Source organism: Falco rusticolus, chromosome 1 (genome assembly GCF_015220075.1).
Source record: "Falco rusticolus isolate bFalRus1 chromosome 1, bFalRus1.pri, whole genome shotgun sequence".
Lineage (NCBI taxonomy): Eukaryota > Metazoa > Chordata > Aves > Falconiformes > Falconidae > Falco > Falco rusticolus.
Window position 1 is genome coordinate 89,517,411 of NC_051187.1, and position 17,828 is coordinate 89,535,238.

Here is a 17,828-nt window from a genome sequence, read left to right on the forward strand (position 1 = left end):
GCCTGCCTGCCTCTCCTCTTTCCCTCTGCCTGCCTCTCCTTCCCTCTCCCCCATCTACCTGCTTCAAGGATTCTGGTTGCCTCTGCCTGCACTGAGGACCTTTTGATCAGCCTGTCAATTGCCCAGGGTGATGTTCAGCAGTATATGTGTGTCTGAGAGTGTGTTACCTCCATCAACTCTGTTTTTCTATGCAGTAACTTCCCTGAGCAGCCTGTCTGTCTTACACTCACCATTGCTGCTGGGCTCTTCTGCTGGCATGCACTGTTCCGCATCCTCAGGCTCCAGAAAGTCTCTCTTCAAAACCTCAATGACCTGTATTCTTCGTAAACTCACAAGGTCTATTTCTTTTAACTTCTTTTCCAGCTGCTTTACCATTTCTTTGCTGGACTGGCTAGTCAAAATTGTGATCTGAAACACAAATCAGAGTGTGCAACAGCTGCCTCTACCCTAACCCCCTCTTGACAGGTCACGGTGCCCGGTCTGTTTGAATAGCCAAGTCCCACTACGGAGAGAGGAGAGAAATCTCCCTAAAGTTATCTCATCAATTCAAAAGCAGATCTGAAAGCATTTTTTTTTTTTGAGCTTTGGCTTGCATTTAAGCCAATACAAAATGATTGAGAGGTTTGCTGCAGGAACACCAACGGACTCTGTGCCGCTGCTGGAAGAAGATGGAACGATCCACAGCTGCTGTGGTTTGTGCTTAGCACTGGGGGCTAGTGGGGCTGTGTGCGTAGGAGAGACTGTGCCCGGGGCTTCCCATCCCTGCATCAACTGTAGTTCAAGCAGACTAAATGTGGCCTTACCTGAAGGCTGAATGGGAATTGCCTTTTTCTTAAAAGGAGTATATAGTCTACCATAAAGGTGTTTATTAAGAGAGCAATGGTAGATGTGACTCCCACCTCCTGGTTTTGATGTAATGCTGAGTGAGTGACTGCAAAGAGTTTCTTCATTACTGACAATCAGCAACAGTTTCTAGAAACATGCCAGGCAGGTCTGACACCAGCTGCTACCCTGAGAGGGTAGTTAGGTGAGAAACTTTCAAGTTTTGACCTTGCCCTGATACTTGGTGAATGGTGAAGTACTGAGTCTTCTCGGTACACCTGCGCATTGCTCTGAAGGACTAGTTAATAACCCGAAATGAAGGACAAGGTGCACTTTAGGTAAGGCTCCTAACAAGTGTCCTGTAGGGAGTATGTGGGGAAACTTAATAGTAGGCCTTCACAAATGAGTTCCACTACAAAGATATTAACAATGCCAACAGAGTGCCAGCTCAGGGGTTAGGGATGGGGGCTTTTGAGGGGGTGGTGGAAGGAGTGCAGTGGGCATGGAGTATACCTTCTCCATCCAGATCTATTCTTAGTGTTTATCTATGAGGTACTGGGGATGAAGCAGTAATTGTGATCTCCTTTATGAACTGACAAACACGGGTAACACAAACTGTTCTTGATGGGGAGCGGGGCTGGGGGGGGGGGCAGCACCATCTGAAGATGCTATTATCTTTTTTACACAGCTATAGAGAGCATTTCCTATACTACTATACCTTAATTTCACAGGCACCTTTAGGCTATGTGATGGAAGCTCACCTGCACACCCCCAAAGGAGAGCAGAGATGCAGAGACAGGCAGAAGAGCCCGGATAATGCCCTGTCCCGGCCAGTGCCCTCAGCCCACCACAGCCCCCCTGCCCCAGCCCCGAGGGGCACCGGGCAACCACATCAGGGGCTTGGAGGGAGGGCACCTGGGGGCCATGGCCTGGGCTGTCCCCAGAGAGCCCCTCTCCAGGTGTGAGGGCCACCAGGGAGAGTCAAACGCCCTTCCGACCAGGGTGGGGGTGGGGGGTGGGGGTTGCCACCCAGGGGCAGGGGACACCTACAGGATGCAGGGGAAGAGCGGTTTGGGATTGCACAGGGCTTATGGCGGGATGTTTAGGGGAGGAACCCAAGTGGCCACAGGGATGGAGGTGGGTGGTCTGGGAAGGAACTACATGGGGAAATTGAGGGGTGAGGGTCTACGAGCAGCCGGTTCCCGTGTGAACAGTTGGCTGGTCAGTCCGCCCACCCGGCCAGGCCCGGCCCCGATGGCCACAGCCCATCCCAGCTCCTTCCCAACCCCCTTCCCAGCCCTGTGCCGGGGCAGGGCTCCCCGCTGTGCGTGGGGGGTGTGGGGGTGTCTCAGCACAGCGGCTGGAGCTGCGGGGCAGGGGCCCGTGTGGCTGCGGGGCAGCGGCTGGAGCAAGGGCGAGTGAGCCCGCCATCGCTAGCCAAGCTCAGCGTGGGCCAGCTGGGGAACAGGCAAACGGCCTGGGAGCACGGGGGTCTCTGAGGGTGAGACCGTGGAGTAGCTGGCCCTCAGAGGGACCAGGGGAGTCCTGGCAGCTGCGGCTGGAGTGGGGCTGCAGCCTTGGGGACGGGGATGCCCAGATGCCAGCCTCTGGGCAGACGGGGATCCAGGAGCAGCCACTGGGCAGACTGTGTCTGAGCCCAGCTGCTGGAGGCATCCATGCTGTACATAGGGAGACAGAGCTCTGTGTGTATATATATATATATAACAGGTAGTGGATCTCCATCCTGCTCAGCCAGAGAGAGGAGCAGGCTGAAGCCAATGGTGCAGTGCGTGTCTGTGTGACTGCTCAGAGTGTGTTATCTGTGACCTGTGTGACCAGCACGCATGTATATATGTGTTATATACATATGCCCTGTATGCATCTGCCTGCTGGGAATACATTCTCAGCCTCACAGCTGGTTGGGCCTGGGGGCACGGACCTGTGGCAGCCTTGCTGATGTCAGATCAAGCCCGTTTTCCCTAATGAAGTATACCTCTCCAACCAAACTCAGACCTAGTGTCTGCCCCTGAGTTACTGGGAATGAAGAAATTATTATGGGCTCCTTTTAGGAACTAATGAAAAAGGCTAAGAGGGACTGTTCTTGAACTGCGGGTAGCTGAACTGTCTAAAATATATAATTACCTTTTGCAGTGCTATAGACAGAGCATTTGCTATGCTGATGCACCTTTATTTCACCAAAACCATAGCTGCATTACACCTGTAGCCTATCACCTCCAATTTATCCTTTTCACCACTTGAGTCACACTAGCACGTGCTGGTCAGAGACCAGGAGAAGTATTTTACCACATACAAAAATTGAGGTAGCTACTGTGACTTCCCTTAGTTTTACCACACTTTCTAGATATAATCCCTTAATGCCATTATACTTCCTAATCTGACAAAAAACAGGCTACTGGTGACCGGAAAAATGCTTTTCATCCTATTGCAGATCAACCACACTTCCTGCCCTGCAGCTGCTGCTGAGGTTTAGCTTCACTGACGCTGGTGGTTTTTCTGCTCTGAAGTCAGGATCTCAAAGGAGTACGCATTTCCAATACCTTTAACAGATACTTGTTTTTAAATGATTGCAAGTTGTAACAAAGTCTGCCTCCTGCGCTTACTAGTCAGCTAGGAATATTCTTGCCTCTTTGCTGTTTAACTGTTAGGAAATTTGCCTGAAGACCGCATCTCATTTGCACAAGCAAATTACCAGTGGTGCTCATGTGCTATAAATACTGGCTATCGTGGTCTCACGCTAGAGAAACTGTACTTCTAAATACCACCACAATGCCTCCCTATGCACTTGCCTTTCTGCTAGCTCACATGTAAGTGTACTTCATCGACAGCTTCTAATATACTATGTTTTTTCACCCTGCTGCCCTTCATAGTCCTGCCCTGTCTTTCCTGCCCCTTCCCACTGAGCCGAAGCAGGCATGTGCCAGGCTGTTCCGCTGCCCACAGCAGTGGCTGCATGTTCCCAGCATGCAGCTCCGGAATAGTCTCTTCCACATGGATGGAAACATGTGGAAAGCTTTGTGGTGCGTTAATGCACCACAACAACATACAAAGCATTAAATATTGATGAACAACAAACACTTCAGATAAGTCTTACATTAAATCTTAACTGGAATCAACTGATTTATGAGAGCACTTAACTAAGGTATGAAGCTCTTGAAACAGAAGGAAGAAATTGTATTGGTAGAACCTGACATTCACCCCATTGAAAAAGAGATGGAACTAGAGAATTACAAAAATTTGATGAAGTAGGGCTTATTTTCCCTTGCTTGTGCCTTATAGTTCAATGCAGAAATACCTCTCCTAATGTTTTCTAATCACAAAATGCTTTGGGTTGGACAGGACCTTGAAGGATCATCTAGTCCAACCCTCCTGCAATGAATGAGCAGGGACAACTTCCACTTGACCAGGTTGCTCAGAGCCCCGTCCAGCCTGGCCTTGAATGTTTCCAGGGATGAGGCATCTACCAGCTCTTACGGCAAACCTGTGCCATGTTCCACTAATGCTTTAAAGTATCACAGAAACAGAATTGCTACTTCTCTTCACAGTGAATAGAAAATGCTTGTGGGAGGTGTTAAGTACTTGGTCACCACATGTGGTCTACCTAATACAGCTGAATTTAAAAATGCCTATTTTAACTGGCTTAAGTTATCCAGGCTTTACTTCCAAGCAGGTACACTCCACACACACACACACCCCTTCTTTAAAAGATACCATATCTGAGCAAAAACATTCAAATGCCTTCTGAGAAAAGGAAACAAATAAAAATCCAGCTTTGCATAAAAAAGTAAATGCTTGTGATGAAACCAAAATTTCAATCACTGAAGTATCTGAAGCAGAAAGCTGCCTTTTTTTTTTTTCTAGAAACATAGCCTTTTGTAAAGGTGAAATACCCTTCTGCCTTTCTGTGATCACCTGCTTTTATTTTTCATCAAAGATCTGAGAATTATAGGTGCTCTTCTGCTCATTTCCTGGCTCCTTAGTGATCTGATGGTGCTTATTTACTTTTAAGCTAAAGGCCAAGGCCACCCGTTAGATCCCATTTAGGTCTATGAAACTCCTTTTGTTGGGATATGCAGAAGACTGAATTCATCTGCAGGTCACATTTATGCAGCATGCAGAATGGGAAGGATTGCCAGCTTGGAGATAAGTCCTTTATCCTTTACATTCTCCACAGAATTAAACTTGAGCTAAAGTTTCCTCAAGACAGGCAGGTATGATGTGCTGCCTTTTGGAAGCTCTTAGTACCTTCTCCAGTACCTGTGCTAAAATCAAGTGTACTATAATGCTTCAGATCTTTTTGTTTTTTGAATTCTCTCTCTAGTTTTATGATATTTTTCAAATTAAATAGGATCACTATAAATTGTATCCACTAATGAAGCCACAGAAAAGCTACTCTTAATTTTTCTTTCCCTCTGCTTTATAAGGCATGCATTCTTTGAAGAAACACTTGATGCCTGTCACAAATAGCTCAAAGAGAAGTGAGGCAGTGGAAACAGGGAATGAAATACAGTTAGTGTGGAGCAACTCAGAGGGAAGACCAGAGCTGGCAAGGGTGACTGTTGTCTGTGGTATCTGACAAATCCCAGACAAACCAACTCATGTCACCAGCCTGTCCAACAAGACTTGTTTAGCTGAAGTCACTGCTCTTTCTACTCTCTCCTGGCAAACTGTCAACAGCCAATCTCAAACTTCACAAAGCCTCAGCAGCAAGGAAGTATTTGCATGTGGTGTTTCAAGGCATTTTACTCCCACTTCCCAGGGCTTTCCTCCTTAGAAGGAAGTTTGGGAACTGCTGTGGCAAGGAATGTAGACTAACACATAGCCTAGAGCTGGGATGAACAGAAACAACCTTTCATGATGCAGGAATGCTTATTTAGCTGTAGAACTCGCTTTTAGATTGTCTTTTATGAAACTTCCTAAATTACATGAGCGTAGGTGGAACATGAGAGGTACATATTTATAAAGCATGATTCATAAAGTGGGAAGTGAGAGAGAGCTCTTAATGCACTGGCAGCTGCACCTTATTCGGGGCCTTGCAAAGTGCAAGGAGTGGGGACAAAGTGCTGCTGCATCGGGATTACAGCAGGCACAGTTCTCCCCTAATTCTCTGGGCCATGGGCAAAGCAACTGGATTACCCCATTTTTTCTGTGTCTGCCACAAAGGTGTCAGAGATCATCCTTTTTCCATTCACCCAGCGTAGGGATGCATGCCAAGGATAGACACGAGGCTTCCTGAGTTTCAGGGGCCGTCTGTTGTACACAGCTTGCAATGGTCTTTCTAGACTTCAGTTATTTCACCCAGCTGTTGCCAATGATGTATTGTAAGGGACCCCTACTACAATTTGCGGAGTAGGAGCCCTGTGGAACTCCCAAGCTACCACTGAGTAAAGAAAAATACCAATTATAAACAAACCCTCTTATTATTCCAAATACTGACCATAACTTCTTTTTCCCCTGAAAAGTGATTGTTTGAAAACCCTGTCCTTTGCAACCACACCAACTATTCTCAAGATGAAATGTGTTTCTTTTGTCTGTATGGGTTCACCTGCAATGAATTGTGGGCATGCTTTCAGGCACAATGAGGACCTTTGTACAAACATCCTACTGTATCAGTGAAAGTTCCAGGCACTATAATTGCAAAATGTCACTGTAGGCTTCAAGGAAAATCACATCCGTAAGTACTGTGAATATCTTTGCCTTTGACACAGTTCTTCCATGAAAGTAATCAAAATAAATCCAATAAACCATCCAAAATTAAATGCCTGGAAATGAAATTATTTTTTCTATACTGTAAAGTAAGTCAGTCTCCATAAGCAAGTCAAACCTGAATCTGTCTAGCTTCCATGAGCATTCAGAGATTGCCACATGGGGTTTTTTGGAGGATTTATTTTCTTAATTCCTCTCTCCCTCCCATGGTTGTTAGCTACCACACAGACTATTGCCTTCATGTGCTAACAAGTGGCAAGTCTGGTGGATGGCTCCCACAACCTTCCCAACATTTTCTTACCTCAACAGAACTATTTGTTGAGCTTCCTGCTGCTGTGTGTCTGCTGTATTGTTTGAACTGCTGCAATCCATCCTGCACAGCTTGTACCACTCCATGTCCCCGCTGTGGGAAACAGCCCTCTCTTGGTAGTGAACGGAGCTCTGAAATGCAAGCTTGAATTCGTGCGAAGTTTTCTTTCACTTGCTGCAAAACAGAATTCAATGAAATTGAAAGGCTGGAAACATCAAACTGATAATATGAAATATTTTTCCATCATATGAAAGGAAGTTTTTGCATTCATTGCACTGAGGTAAGACTAGGTGCAGGAGCCAAGTCAAAAAGCAGTGAAAAGATATGAATCAAAAACAGCTGATTGTTATGTTGACAACACGCATGATCACTCCTCAAGTTTTCAGCTGTCTATCTGTTGCCTGCTGCTAGCCAAAATGCAGTGGTCTGGCATGCCCCTCTCCTCTGGCCCTGCATAACACAGAGGCAGAACTTGAGATGTAAGCAGCACTGAGGCGGTGTGACATCCCCAGGCCACAGCCACCCCTGCCGTGTCGGTACGCCTTTACTCCTTGAGCTACGGATCTCTGGAACCTGCGTTCGGAAGGGGTTGGAGTCAGACTGTGGCAGTGGGTTCAGAAAGGGGGTTATAGGTCCGGGAGCAGATACCAAGAGGAACAGCCTCAAATGTATCCTCTATCATTCTTAATACACCAGCTGTGGGGTAGGGCAGCGCGAGGAGAAAGAACTGCACAAAGCGCCTGGGCTGGGGCACTCCCACAGAACACCCCTTGCTTTAGAGCCTGGACTGACAGACAGCTGGGCTGACTCAGGAGGGCATTTCTTATGCTTTTATACTGCTCTTCTAGGGCATACACCACAGTAATGATTATCAAAAAGGCAAATACTGATAGAAGGTCTATGAACCCTCCTGCTTCAAAGATGGGCTACCACAGCAAGCATGAGAAAGAAAAAATGATTCTATAGCTGTCATTTATAAACATGTTTTATTCCTCCAGACAACAGCTACCACTGTAAAACGGCTGCCCTGAGGACAGCTGGTCTGACTTATGATGGCAAGATGAAGATTATAAATGCACAGATTATTAACCCATTGTGCTGCACTACGACGCTCTGTGTCAGTCTCATGGCTTGGTGGAGGGTACTGGGCCATGTTCTCACTGACAGCTGTGGTGATTTAGATTGCTTGCAGTCCAGGGCTGCTGAACCCTTGTATCACGTATGTTACCCAGCACTTCCCTGAACTTGGCGTCACTTTGCAGTGGTCACCTAAATCCATAGAAGGCAGTCTGAACATGAACCAGGCTGGCAAGGATCATGGTAGACCACTCTCATACTCCTTCTCCACCCCGTATTAGTTGAGGCTACCTGGTATCTATGACCCTGCCACGACCTGGCCTTAGCATAGACATGACAATGCTAGGGAGCACCCAGAATTCAAAAGTGTGTGGAGCATCTCAGCTAGCATTCACACAGATGTCAGCTCACCTGAGCTTCAAGAAGAACTTGAAGGACTGAGACATACCCAGCAGGTAAAGTGGCAAATTCTGGCTATAGGAGAGATTGTTAGCGAACTCTACCAAATCTCTCTGAAGCAATATAAGACACTGCTGCCAGAGGTCACCTTCCTCACATAAGAGGCAATAGATGAACATACGACTTGTTCACTTCATGTGCTTGGAGCTCAGACCCACCGAACCTCCCCTGAGAAGCCATGGTTTACAGCATGGTCTTTCAATGTGACTAAGTTATGAACCAGGGGTCTCAGGACTGCGTTCACAAACAGCTCTGATGGTTCTGTAAATACGGTGTGGAAGAAAGCTGGGATGGCTCAAACCTCCCCTCAGAATAGTGAAGAGAGCAGTCTTCAGGAAAGACACCACACTTTGTACTTACAGTGCAAGAAGTGTCTGGCCCATTATGTCAATTCTGTGAGGTTAGCAATCTTCAATAAATGCACCAAGCTGATGTAGCCAGGAGCCTCTTCCAAGTGCTACAGAAAGATTGTCTGCAGTCCAGATGCCTGCCCTGCAAACCCCAGGAGGCAGCTGCAGCTCACGCAGATGCAAGCCAGCTGTCTCAAGTCAAGTACTGATCCTGACCGCGGCAGAGCAGGGGTCAGCACAGGCTGCAGGGCAGCCTGAAGTCCAGTTAAGTACTTGTCCGTCGGAACTGGCACCAGCAAAATTACATTTTCTCTTGTCTATGCACAGCTACTTTAAACGCTAACTTAGATTGCGAGTGTACGCAATCTGCAGCTTTAACTCTGGAATGTGCTTTGGACATAAGTTAAACTTCTAAGCACAAACTGTGGCGTTTAACTCTTTCTGACTGCACCGCTCTTCGGCGCACTTGACACCCAGCTCAGTGCCAGTGGCCTTGACATCTCTCTTCCCATGTGACCCTGCTCTTTCATTACGCCACTCCCAGAATTCCTAACATCACACTTTGCAGCGTCTGGCAAAACATTTTAATCTGCAACACCCCATCGCTTCCAGAGAGAAGCTACCGAAATGAGAGATGAAAGCTGCCAAGAGCCAGGGCAGACACTGTGCTCACTGCACCATCTGGCTCTTTCCATGTGTTGTACCCTCATCCACTTTCTTCATTTGCTAGTCTCTGTAGCTCACATCTTTCTCCCTTGTTTCTTTTTCAGTCCTTTTTGTCAGGGAAGGTCTGGGAGCTGTGGGGGATGGCTGCCCATCCCAAGGGAAGACCAGTAGGAAGAGGGCCCATCAGCTGGAGGCTCTCTGGAGGAGAGGAAGAAAGTATAAAATCGAGGTTCTTCAATCTAGCCAAAAGAGGAAATATATTAAGAAAACCCTGGAAGCTAAAGTCAGTAAATGCAAGTCAGAAACCAGGTGCAAGTTTCACAATGACAATGATTAACCACTGGAAGAAATTATCAACAGAAGTACTTGATTCTCCACCTTGTAATATCTTCAGATCAAAACTAGATGTCTTTCTGGAGGAAGAGCTTTAATGATATATGGGTACTTTAATGAAATATAATAGCCTGTAATATGAAGGAAGCCAAACAATGACCTAAGGGTTCCTTTGTCTTTAAAAACTGTGATTATCAAAATAAGGAATTGCTGTTTAAATAAAAAAGACAGCCTATCATAAGCAGATGTTTCATATGATGGAGCAAGTAGAGGGACTGTGTGAAAGTGCAGCTGCACACTGGTGGCCCGTGATTAATCACCAAATGAGAGCTCAGACTGCTGTCAGCCAGCACACATTGGATCAGTGTCAGTACATACCTAACAGATATAAAAGCAGGTATTTGGCCCCAGACATTTACAAATTAACTTGGACATAACACAAAATCACAGAAAACAGGCCTGGAACCTGCTGTGAAACAGATTACCTAGTCCATCCTACAGTGACATGACAGGATGAATTACATGTAAATTTCTCCTAGGAAACAAGACAAGTATCTGTTCTTAAAGCCCCTAATGACAGTGACTTCACAGTATCTCCAGAAAACGTTTCTTTGGTATCCCTTTAGTTATCCTTGTCACATTATCTATAACCTGGTCTACAAAATAAACACTACCATTAGCCGCAGTCTTCTTGCAGATCACATTTGCAAAATCACTGTTGACCTCCGATTTTTTTTCCGCAGCTGCCGCTACCTTTCCTGAGATGTGAAAACTTAACAGAATATTTCAAAATGTTTTCACCATCGCTGAATAAAGTGGAAGGATTAATACTGTGTGTTTACACTAATGCAGTGTAAATGAGAGTGCTCAGTATGACTACTTATAATAGTATGCCGTCATAGATTCCTGTGAACTTTATGATGCTGTGTAATCCCAAACTTTTATTGTAGAGCTGCTAGTAATTCTCCACCTACATTTATTCCACTGCAGATCCCTAGATGAGTGAAATACTTGTTGTCACTGACTTAGAGCTCTGTACTTAAAAGCCATATAGGTGTGGCACTTAGGGACATGGTTTAGTGGCGGAATTGGCAGTGTTAGGTTCATGGTTGGACAATGGTCTTAAGAGTCCTTTCCAACATAAATGATTCTGTGATTCCAGGATATTTCTCAAATTTGGCAACAATTTTTTGAATTCTGATCCTTTCCCCTTAAATGTCTGGAACCTCTCCCAAAATGGTAATATTTGTGCAATCAACAGGTATACAGAGCGCTTCACCACCCAAATTATTATAGCTGTAGAGCTGCATTTGATAATTTCGACAGAGAAGCAGTACAGATAGCGCAGATGGTAGCATATGAAAGGGAGAGGTACAACAGATGTTTTAGAAGGGAACAGCAAAAACCCTAATTTATGCACATCAGCAACTTCACAGATCAAATATATGACACCCCTTTTAAACACCGTTCTTTCACAAAATTCACCTCTTCCATGAAGTCTATGAAACTGCTCTTTGAGAAGGGTTAATTTTAGAGATGCATTTGTAGTAAACTGTAACTTTCTTTACTGAACTGCAACAATGCATTTCATTCGTGTTTGTCAGATCCCAAGAGACATAATTCCGCACATACCGTGAAGGGAAGCAGACACTCCTGCTGGTTCTGCACCACGTAGAGGCTCAGCAGGGGAACACGGCAGGTGCCTGTCAAAGCACAGGCCAAGCAGAGTGTGTTTTCTAGAGCTTCGGAGAGTACCGAACAAGCGTTGGTCTGGGATGGTGATGTGACATCCACAATGAGAATCCGTGCTGGCTGCTGGCAGTGTACTTTAGTAGCAGGAAACGTTCTCCGTGCTTCTGAGAGTAATTTTCTGGAATTCATGGCTTCTGAACATGGGTATTAAATGTCCTGTTATCCATCTGCACCTGAACAGGAAAAATCAACAAATAAGAGCAATGAGTGAGACTCTACCATTCACCTGAAAGCAACCCAAGACATAGCAGACAGTAACGAATTAAGACTGCTACAGCTTTTGCCAAAGCAATTGTTGTCCGTGCTCTAAGATAAACACACACAAAGACAAGGGAAAATGCTTAGTCAGAACAAAAAATGGTTAAATTAAACAAAATGCATGGCAGATACCCCCTTACAGATGCAAGTGGAGCCATTAAAAATGTTAACAGTAACATGTTAATCCATGCCTAGCCCATGGATGAGCTGTATGCTGTCGCATGATCCCTCGGTACGGTGCAGATGCGTGGCACCAGTCTCCAGCAGAGAAGTGATCTCCAGCAGCTGGTGGACAGCAACACTTTGAACTCCTCCTCCTACTTCTGCAGTGTCCAAGTGATTATACCCAAGCACCCTGAGGAGAACACAGTCCCCACTCCTCGATGCCCAGTATGAGATAAGTAGCTGTCACATCCAAAAAAAGGCCAGCACAATGCTGCGAGAAAATATTGTACATACAGAAATTTTGCTTTGTGGATGGTGGAAAACCAGCCTTTATCCTTCAGAGTATCTAACACCCGGGCTTAGCTCTCTGCACGGACAAAAGCCTCTATGAATGCAGTGGTAAGGCTGCCCAGCAGTTTATCTCATACTATTCAAGAACATGGGAGTGCTGCAAGATTTAAATATTCTGTAATGTCAGGAACTCCAGCAGAAAGTGTTTTCGGCCAAACACCGGCTTTGATTCCCAGAGCTGGCTGGAGATGCTAGGAATGCTGTGCACAGAGGTGGCTGTGCTCCACATGTCACAGGGCTGTGCCAAACAAGGCAGAGGTTTGTCGGAACAGCTCGGTGGTGCTGCCAGTGTTGCAGGCGACAGCCTGCACAAGGAAGGAAAGGAAAGATAAGGGCCCCTCAGCTCCCGGCTCCTGGATGCAGTGCCCTGGAGGACCACAGATCCCTTAGGCACATGAACAGACTGCCTGGTCAGGATACATTTCTCCCTGCCTCTTTTTTTTACGTTTCCTTTCAAATGCCCACCCTTTCACCCAGCAGCACCACTACATACCTCTGCACAGGAGGCTCAGCTGGTGCTCCTCTAACATTTCCCCCCAGCGTTTAAGAAAAGTTGACCATTTCTGTGAAATAGGAAGCAGAGACGAAGCAAACAAGAGGGGTGTGCTGTCAGGTCTTGTGCCCTTCCTGTGCCTTGCATGTACAAAACAGAGGAAACCACTCAGCCCCGAGCCCCAGGTGAGCACCTCATAGTTCGGCTCAAAGGTTTAGAGGCAGTGTCTTCACATGCACCCATCCTCACACCTTAAAGGTGATGTTTGTGCGCGTCCCCCCCTTTCCCGTCAATGCATACATCTTAAGCACAAGATTCAGCACTTTCCTGTTAAAAAACCTGATTTTCTTCCTTCATCATGAGATCCTGCCTAGAATCTGCTCTTCACTAAATCTGAGCATATCTGCAACAAAGCACTTGGTGCTGTTTCTAGGGTTATAGAAAATGCTTCAAAACTGTATCTTGATCTTGATAATAACAGCAGTATGGAACCTTACAAGTCTATTTGTGCCCAGAAAAGTGTCTGTATAATTGCACACACCTTCTCAATATGAACTAGAATAAATTCTTTCTTCCTACAGCTGTGTAAATCCCCAGCAGGCTTAGTAAAAGCTGAAGCCACCCTGGATTTACGCAGTTGGGCTGTGGTTAGAACCCAAGCCAGTATGCATTCCTGTAATTTGTGTGGTATGTTGAGCTGAGACAAATAACTCCTTTATGTTCACCAAGCAGACAAGCTACTATATTTCCTACAGCCCCCAGAACATTTCTGCAAGTCTTGAAAAGAGCAAGAAACACATTTCTACTTGATTGATCATCAGAAAAAAACTCTGTGTTTCTAGGATGCCTGTCAGTGAAGGCAAGACAGAGTGATCACAGATTGAATTTCAAAACTGAGGCCAACATTTCAGAACTGGTGAAAATGTTATAGATACAGATACAGATCATGTACATATGTGTAGCTATCCTGTTTTGACTAGTAACCTGATACATTTTCACTGGAAAATGAAAAACTCTTAGACACCACTTTAATCAGAGTCTCTTCTGGAGCTTTACAATTTACAGGAGAGTTTAATAAATTACTTCACTGGATCTGGGAAAATACTTGTCTGTCTGTATTTTTTGAGATGAAGCTTCATACAACTGAACTCTGCAAGCCCCCAGTGTTTTCTCAAACAAGGAAACAAAACCCATCTGGCAGTAAGAAATCTAGAAGAGCTGGGTATTTGATTTGCATTGGTTTCAGAGAGATACATGAGCCTTGATTCTGAAAAAGATGCAGTTTTCCTGAATTTGAATGAATTCTGCTGTTGCTGGCACTGTACAGCACTATGCTTATTTTAAACTGCTTTAGTAAAATGGATCCCTCATCAGCTATGCTCTTTATCAAGTGAATGAATTTCATGTCTTCGTAACTGTGGTGTCTTATCCGTACGATTTATATGCATTTCTCTGTACAATATTTGACACACAGTGCACACTGCCCACCTCTCTCACAGCCTACACCAGTTACACTTCGCTGTGATGAGGTTGGATAACTGAAGAATTCTGCATAATAGTCTAACTGGTTGCTATGGTAAAATCACATCTTCATTTAAGCAGCAAGTGAACTGACAGAGAGCCTAGCTTAAGGGATTACATTGTAATTTGGTGTGCATGAGTGAAAACTGTTAGTTCTAGCAGCTGATATGACATTAACTTATTGCTCAATAACACAGAACTTACCAACTGTCAGAGCTAGTTGCTAACAGTGATGTACGTTTTGCTCAATGCAAGAAGACATACATTTTTCAGAAATGAGAAAGGTAAGGACAGAAAGAAAACTTTGCCATATTGAGTGACTTGTGAGTGCTGGTGACACTCTGCAGTTGCATATTATCCTATGTGCCGAAATGTTCCACTTATGCAAACCCATCAAATAATAGCCAAGTCTAAAAAAGTGTAAATGAGAGGTGACATCAAAGCCACTGGTTAAAGAATACTATAGTCTCCATCTCCTTTCTAATGTAAGAAACCAGCAAAACTTGGATCCAACCTTACTCTTTAAGTGGGAAGAAAAAAACCACGAGAATGAGTATAAAGAATGGCTTATGGAGTAGCAAAGCCCTACAATCCTACAGCTATGGAGACAACTACTTTAACAGTGGTCAGTTTGCAGAGAAGTAGGGAATGAACCCAAGGAAACCTTGAGATGCGATAATAATGAGTAAAAGCTATGGGCAAGAAAATGCATGCAAAATGGTGGAAAAAAGGCACCAGCACGCAGTAACAGTCAACATGTTTAAGGACAATAAAGACTTATTCTGTAAATTATTAAAGAATAAAAGTTACTCCTTAAACACATCAAGAAAGAGACAATCTCCAAATACTATAAATGTGCTATTAGCTTATAAGGATATGATTTTCTTTAATGATGCAGAAAAGTGTGCAATAAATATTTTGACCTGCATTTAGAGAAAAACTAATTATTCTCTTTCCCATTAGTGGTTAGAGAGGACGTTAATCTGCAGCTGCTAGGACTGTGAGCTTTACATTTCAGAAAGGGGATCTTTGTGCCCGGGAGCTCTCTGAACCATTCCTGCTAACCTTTAACTCATCTCAGAGCTGAGCAAGTTCCAGAGTAACCATAATGTTCTTGCTTAAACAAAGAACATGCAAAATGATTAAGATAGCAAGAGCCTATTTGTCATAAGGCAAAATTGTCATAAGGCAAAATCATAAACAATGATATAATGCAGTCAATAACAAATTAAAAAACAGTAGCATAATTATGCAAAAAAAAATACCTCATTAGTCAATAGATTTCAGTGGGATTACATATAGGCCTAGGTGGTCAAGACAGGAGAGTCAGCAGAGTATAATTTGCCTCTATGAAGCATTCATATTACTATAAAAAACAATGAATCCTCTCAATCAATAGATAAAGAGCTTGCTAATGGAGAAACTGCAGGTATCTATAAACAAGGACTATTCTGTAAAATGTTTCCACCGCAGTTATACAGCAATTTATTTTTTTACTTGATGAGGCAGAAACTAGATGATACACAAAATTTCACTTCATAAAATTCATAGAAGACACAAACACTGACCTTGCAAAGTAGAATCATTTATAAGGGCTTAACACAGTTGCTTATCAAACTGAGTCATTTGCATACCATGCATTTTAATATAGCAAATGCAGTTAACCAAAAGAGCAGCAGAGGTAGCAGAAGATAAGAGCTTATGTCACCTTCAACTCAGGAAGTCCCCGCGCTGCAAATAGCCAGAGGCAGGAGCGTGGTTTGCTGAAGCACAGAAGCACCGCTGCAGACTCACCCCCTCGCTACACTCCCCCCAGAGCATTTGCTGTGGGTCACAGGTTCATGGAGCAGATGGATCTTGGGTCTTGCCCTGTGTCACTATTTTCCTGTATTTATCATAAATTATATATTTATATATCATTTATCATAAACCAACTTGCTTTGGTTAACGTGTCATTTTCTGAATAAACTTCAAGACCCCATGCGATATTCTCATGGGGAAAAACAGCTCAAGCTGCATAAATAAGTGGGTTTACTAGGGAAAAAAACAGCAAGCCATAGAGAACCCTGAGCTGTGAAGTGGCTATGCAGTGTGGACGGCCTCTGGCATGTATCTTTTTGTCTACCTAGCCTAGAAAGGAAGGCATTTATTTAAAAAGGTCAGGATGAACAGAAGAATAAAAACAGACAAAAAAGCTAGCATGATATCAAGCTACTGAAAACAAAATTATTCAAGTTCCTGTATTAAAACAGATATTACATGTTTTTCTATGCATCAGTGCTATAACCAATAACACATAAGTGGCTTTAGGCTTGTGCCTTTATTGACATAAAATCACTACATCTTAGTAAGAACAGTCACTTTCTCCTAGTGTTAAAATCACTCCTTATAACCTTTATGGTTTTTTTTTTTCTTAAAAGAAGAGGAATCATAACATTATAGGAGTTTAAAAAAAAGCATTTCCTAATTCTGAATCACTAAAAACGATGCAGCAAATGATTGTGAATGCTTATCAATTGGTGTGTTGACAGATTAAGCAAAACAAGGACAAGCTGATGCATAATGTATATGCCCAAGTGCCCCTATACAACAACCAGCCAACTCATAAAACCCATCAAGAATGCTCTGAGGATAGCTGTGTTACCATGAGGGACGTCACTTTGAGTGATGTGCTGGAACTCTCAGAATTAAAACTTTTTAGGTATTGTAATATCTTTTTGATGAAATTATACGTGTGATTAATGAAGCCTCACAGGGCATATACTCTATCTTGCCTGGCATCTTGATTAAGAAACTAGAAAGATATGAAGTCAACATACACATTAAACGGATAAAACCCTGCATAATTCATAAGCCTCAAAACACAACTGTAGACAGGCAATCATCGCTGAGGGTGCTTCAGTAAGTGCATGTGAAATTGTGAGATACATGCACATATCAGAGCTGACTAGAATTGTCCTCCATAGTAAAACCTTACAGACAGGCAAGGCTCACTGTTCTTTCTTTCTTTCTCCTACTCCCTGACACAAGGCATCCCAAGTCCTTTTCAATGCAATGAAACAGGACGGAGCCAGAGGGGACTGTTACTTCCCTTCCATCACACCTTGAAATATCCTTTAACCTGATGGTCAGGGCACTTTTCTGAAAGGCAGGGTATCTAATGTGAACTCTTCACCCCAAGAATGGCATTGAATCCATAACCTCACATGTTCCAAATGTCTTTTCTAGCCATGAATCCAGCGTACAAAACAGTCAGTGGCAACAGCCACATTCAGCAAAGGAGTGACCTCTTCTTATTTTCTTGAATACAGCAACTTAGTTAATGGCACCAGGAGAGAACTCTGGTATGTGCACCCTAAGTAGAGGCAGCTGCCTCACTGTAACACAGACCCTCCAGCATTTACATGCCAAAGAGGGTAAAGTTTAAGATACCGCTTTCCCTTCTGTACTTGCACCTGGCCAGCTGAGGTAATTCCTTGCTCAGGGTCAGACCCAGAGATCTCACATCATGGTCTGGGTTCTGCTTTGGTTCCACACAGGATCCTCC

The 17,828-nt window shown here is 44.2% G+C and overlaps 1 protein-coding gene across 3 annotated transcripts in view; it reads right to left on the bottom strand.

Annotated features, from left to right (window-relative positions):
• LOC119148860 (meiosis 1 associated protein) overlaps nucleotides 1-17,828 on the bottom strand; it is a 36,598-nt gene that overhangs the window by 16,820 nt on the left and 1,950 nt on the right. For all 3 annotated transcript variants that reach the window (XM_037389482.1, XM_037389474.1, XM_037389493.1), the window contains exons 2-4: nucleotides 11,374-11,666; nucleotides 6,848-7,030; nucleotides 231-408 (exon numbers count right to left, since the gene is read on the bottom strand). In XM_037389482.1, the coding sequence (XP_037245379.1) occupies nucleotides 231-408; nucleotides 6,848-7,030; nucleotides 11,374-11,622 (610 nt within the window). In that variant the 5' untranslated portion in view covers nucleotides 11,623-11,666. The remainder of the gene's footprint in view (nucleotides 1-230; nucleotides 409-6,847; nucleotides 7,031-11,373; nucleotides 11,667-17,828) is intronic.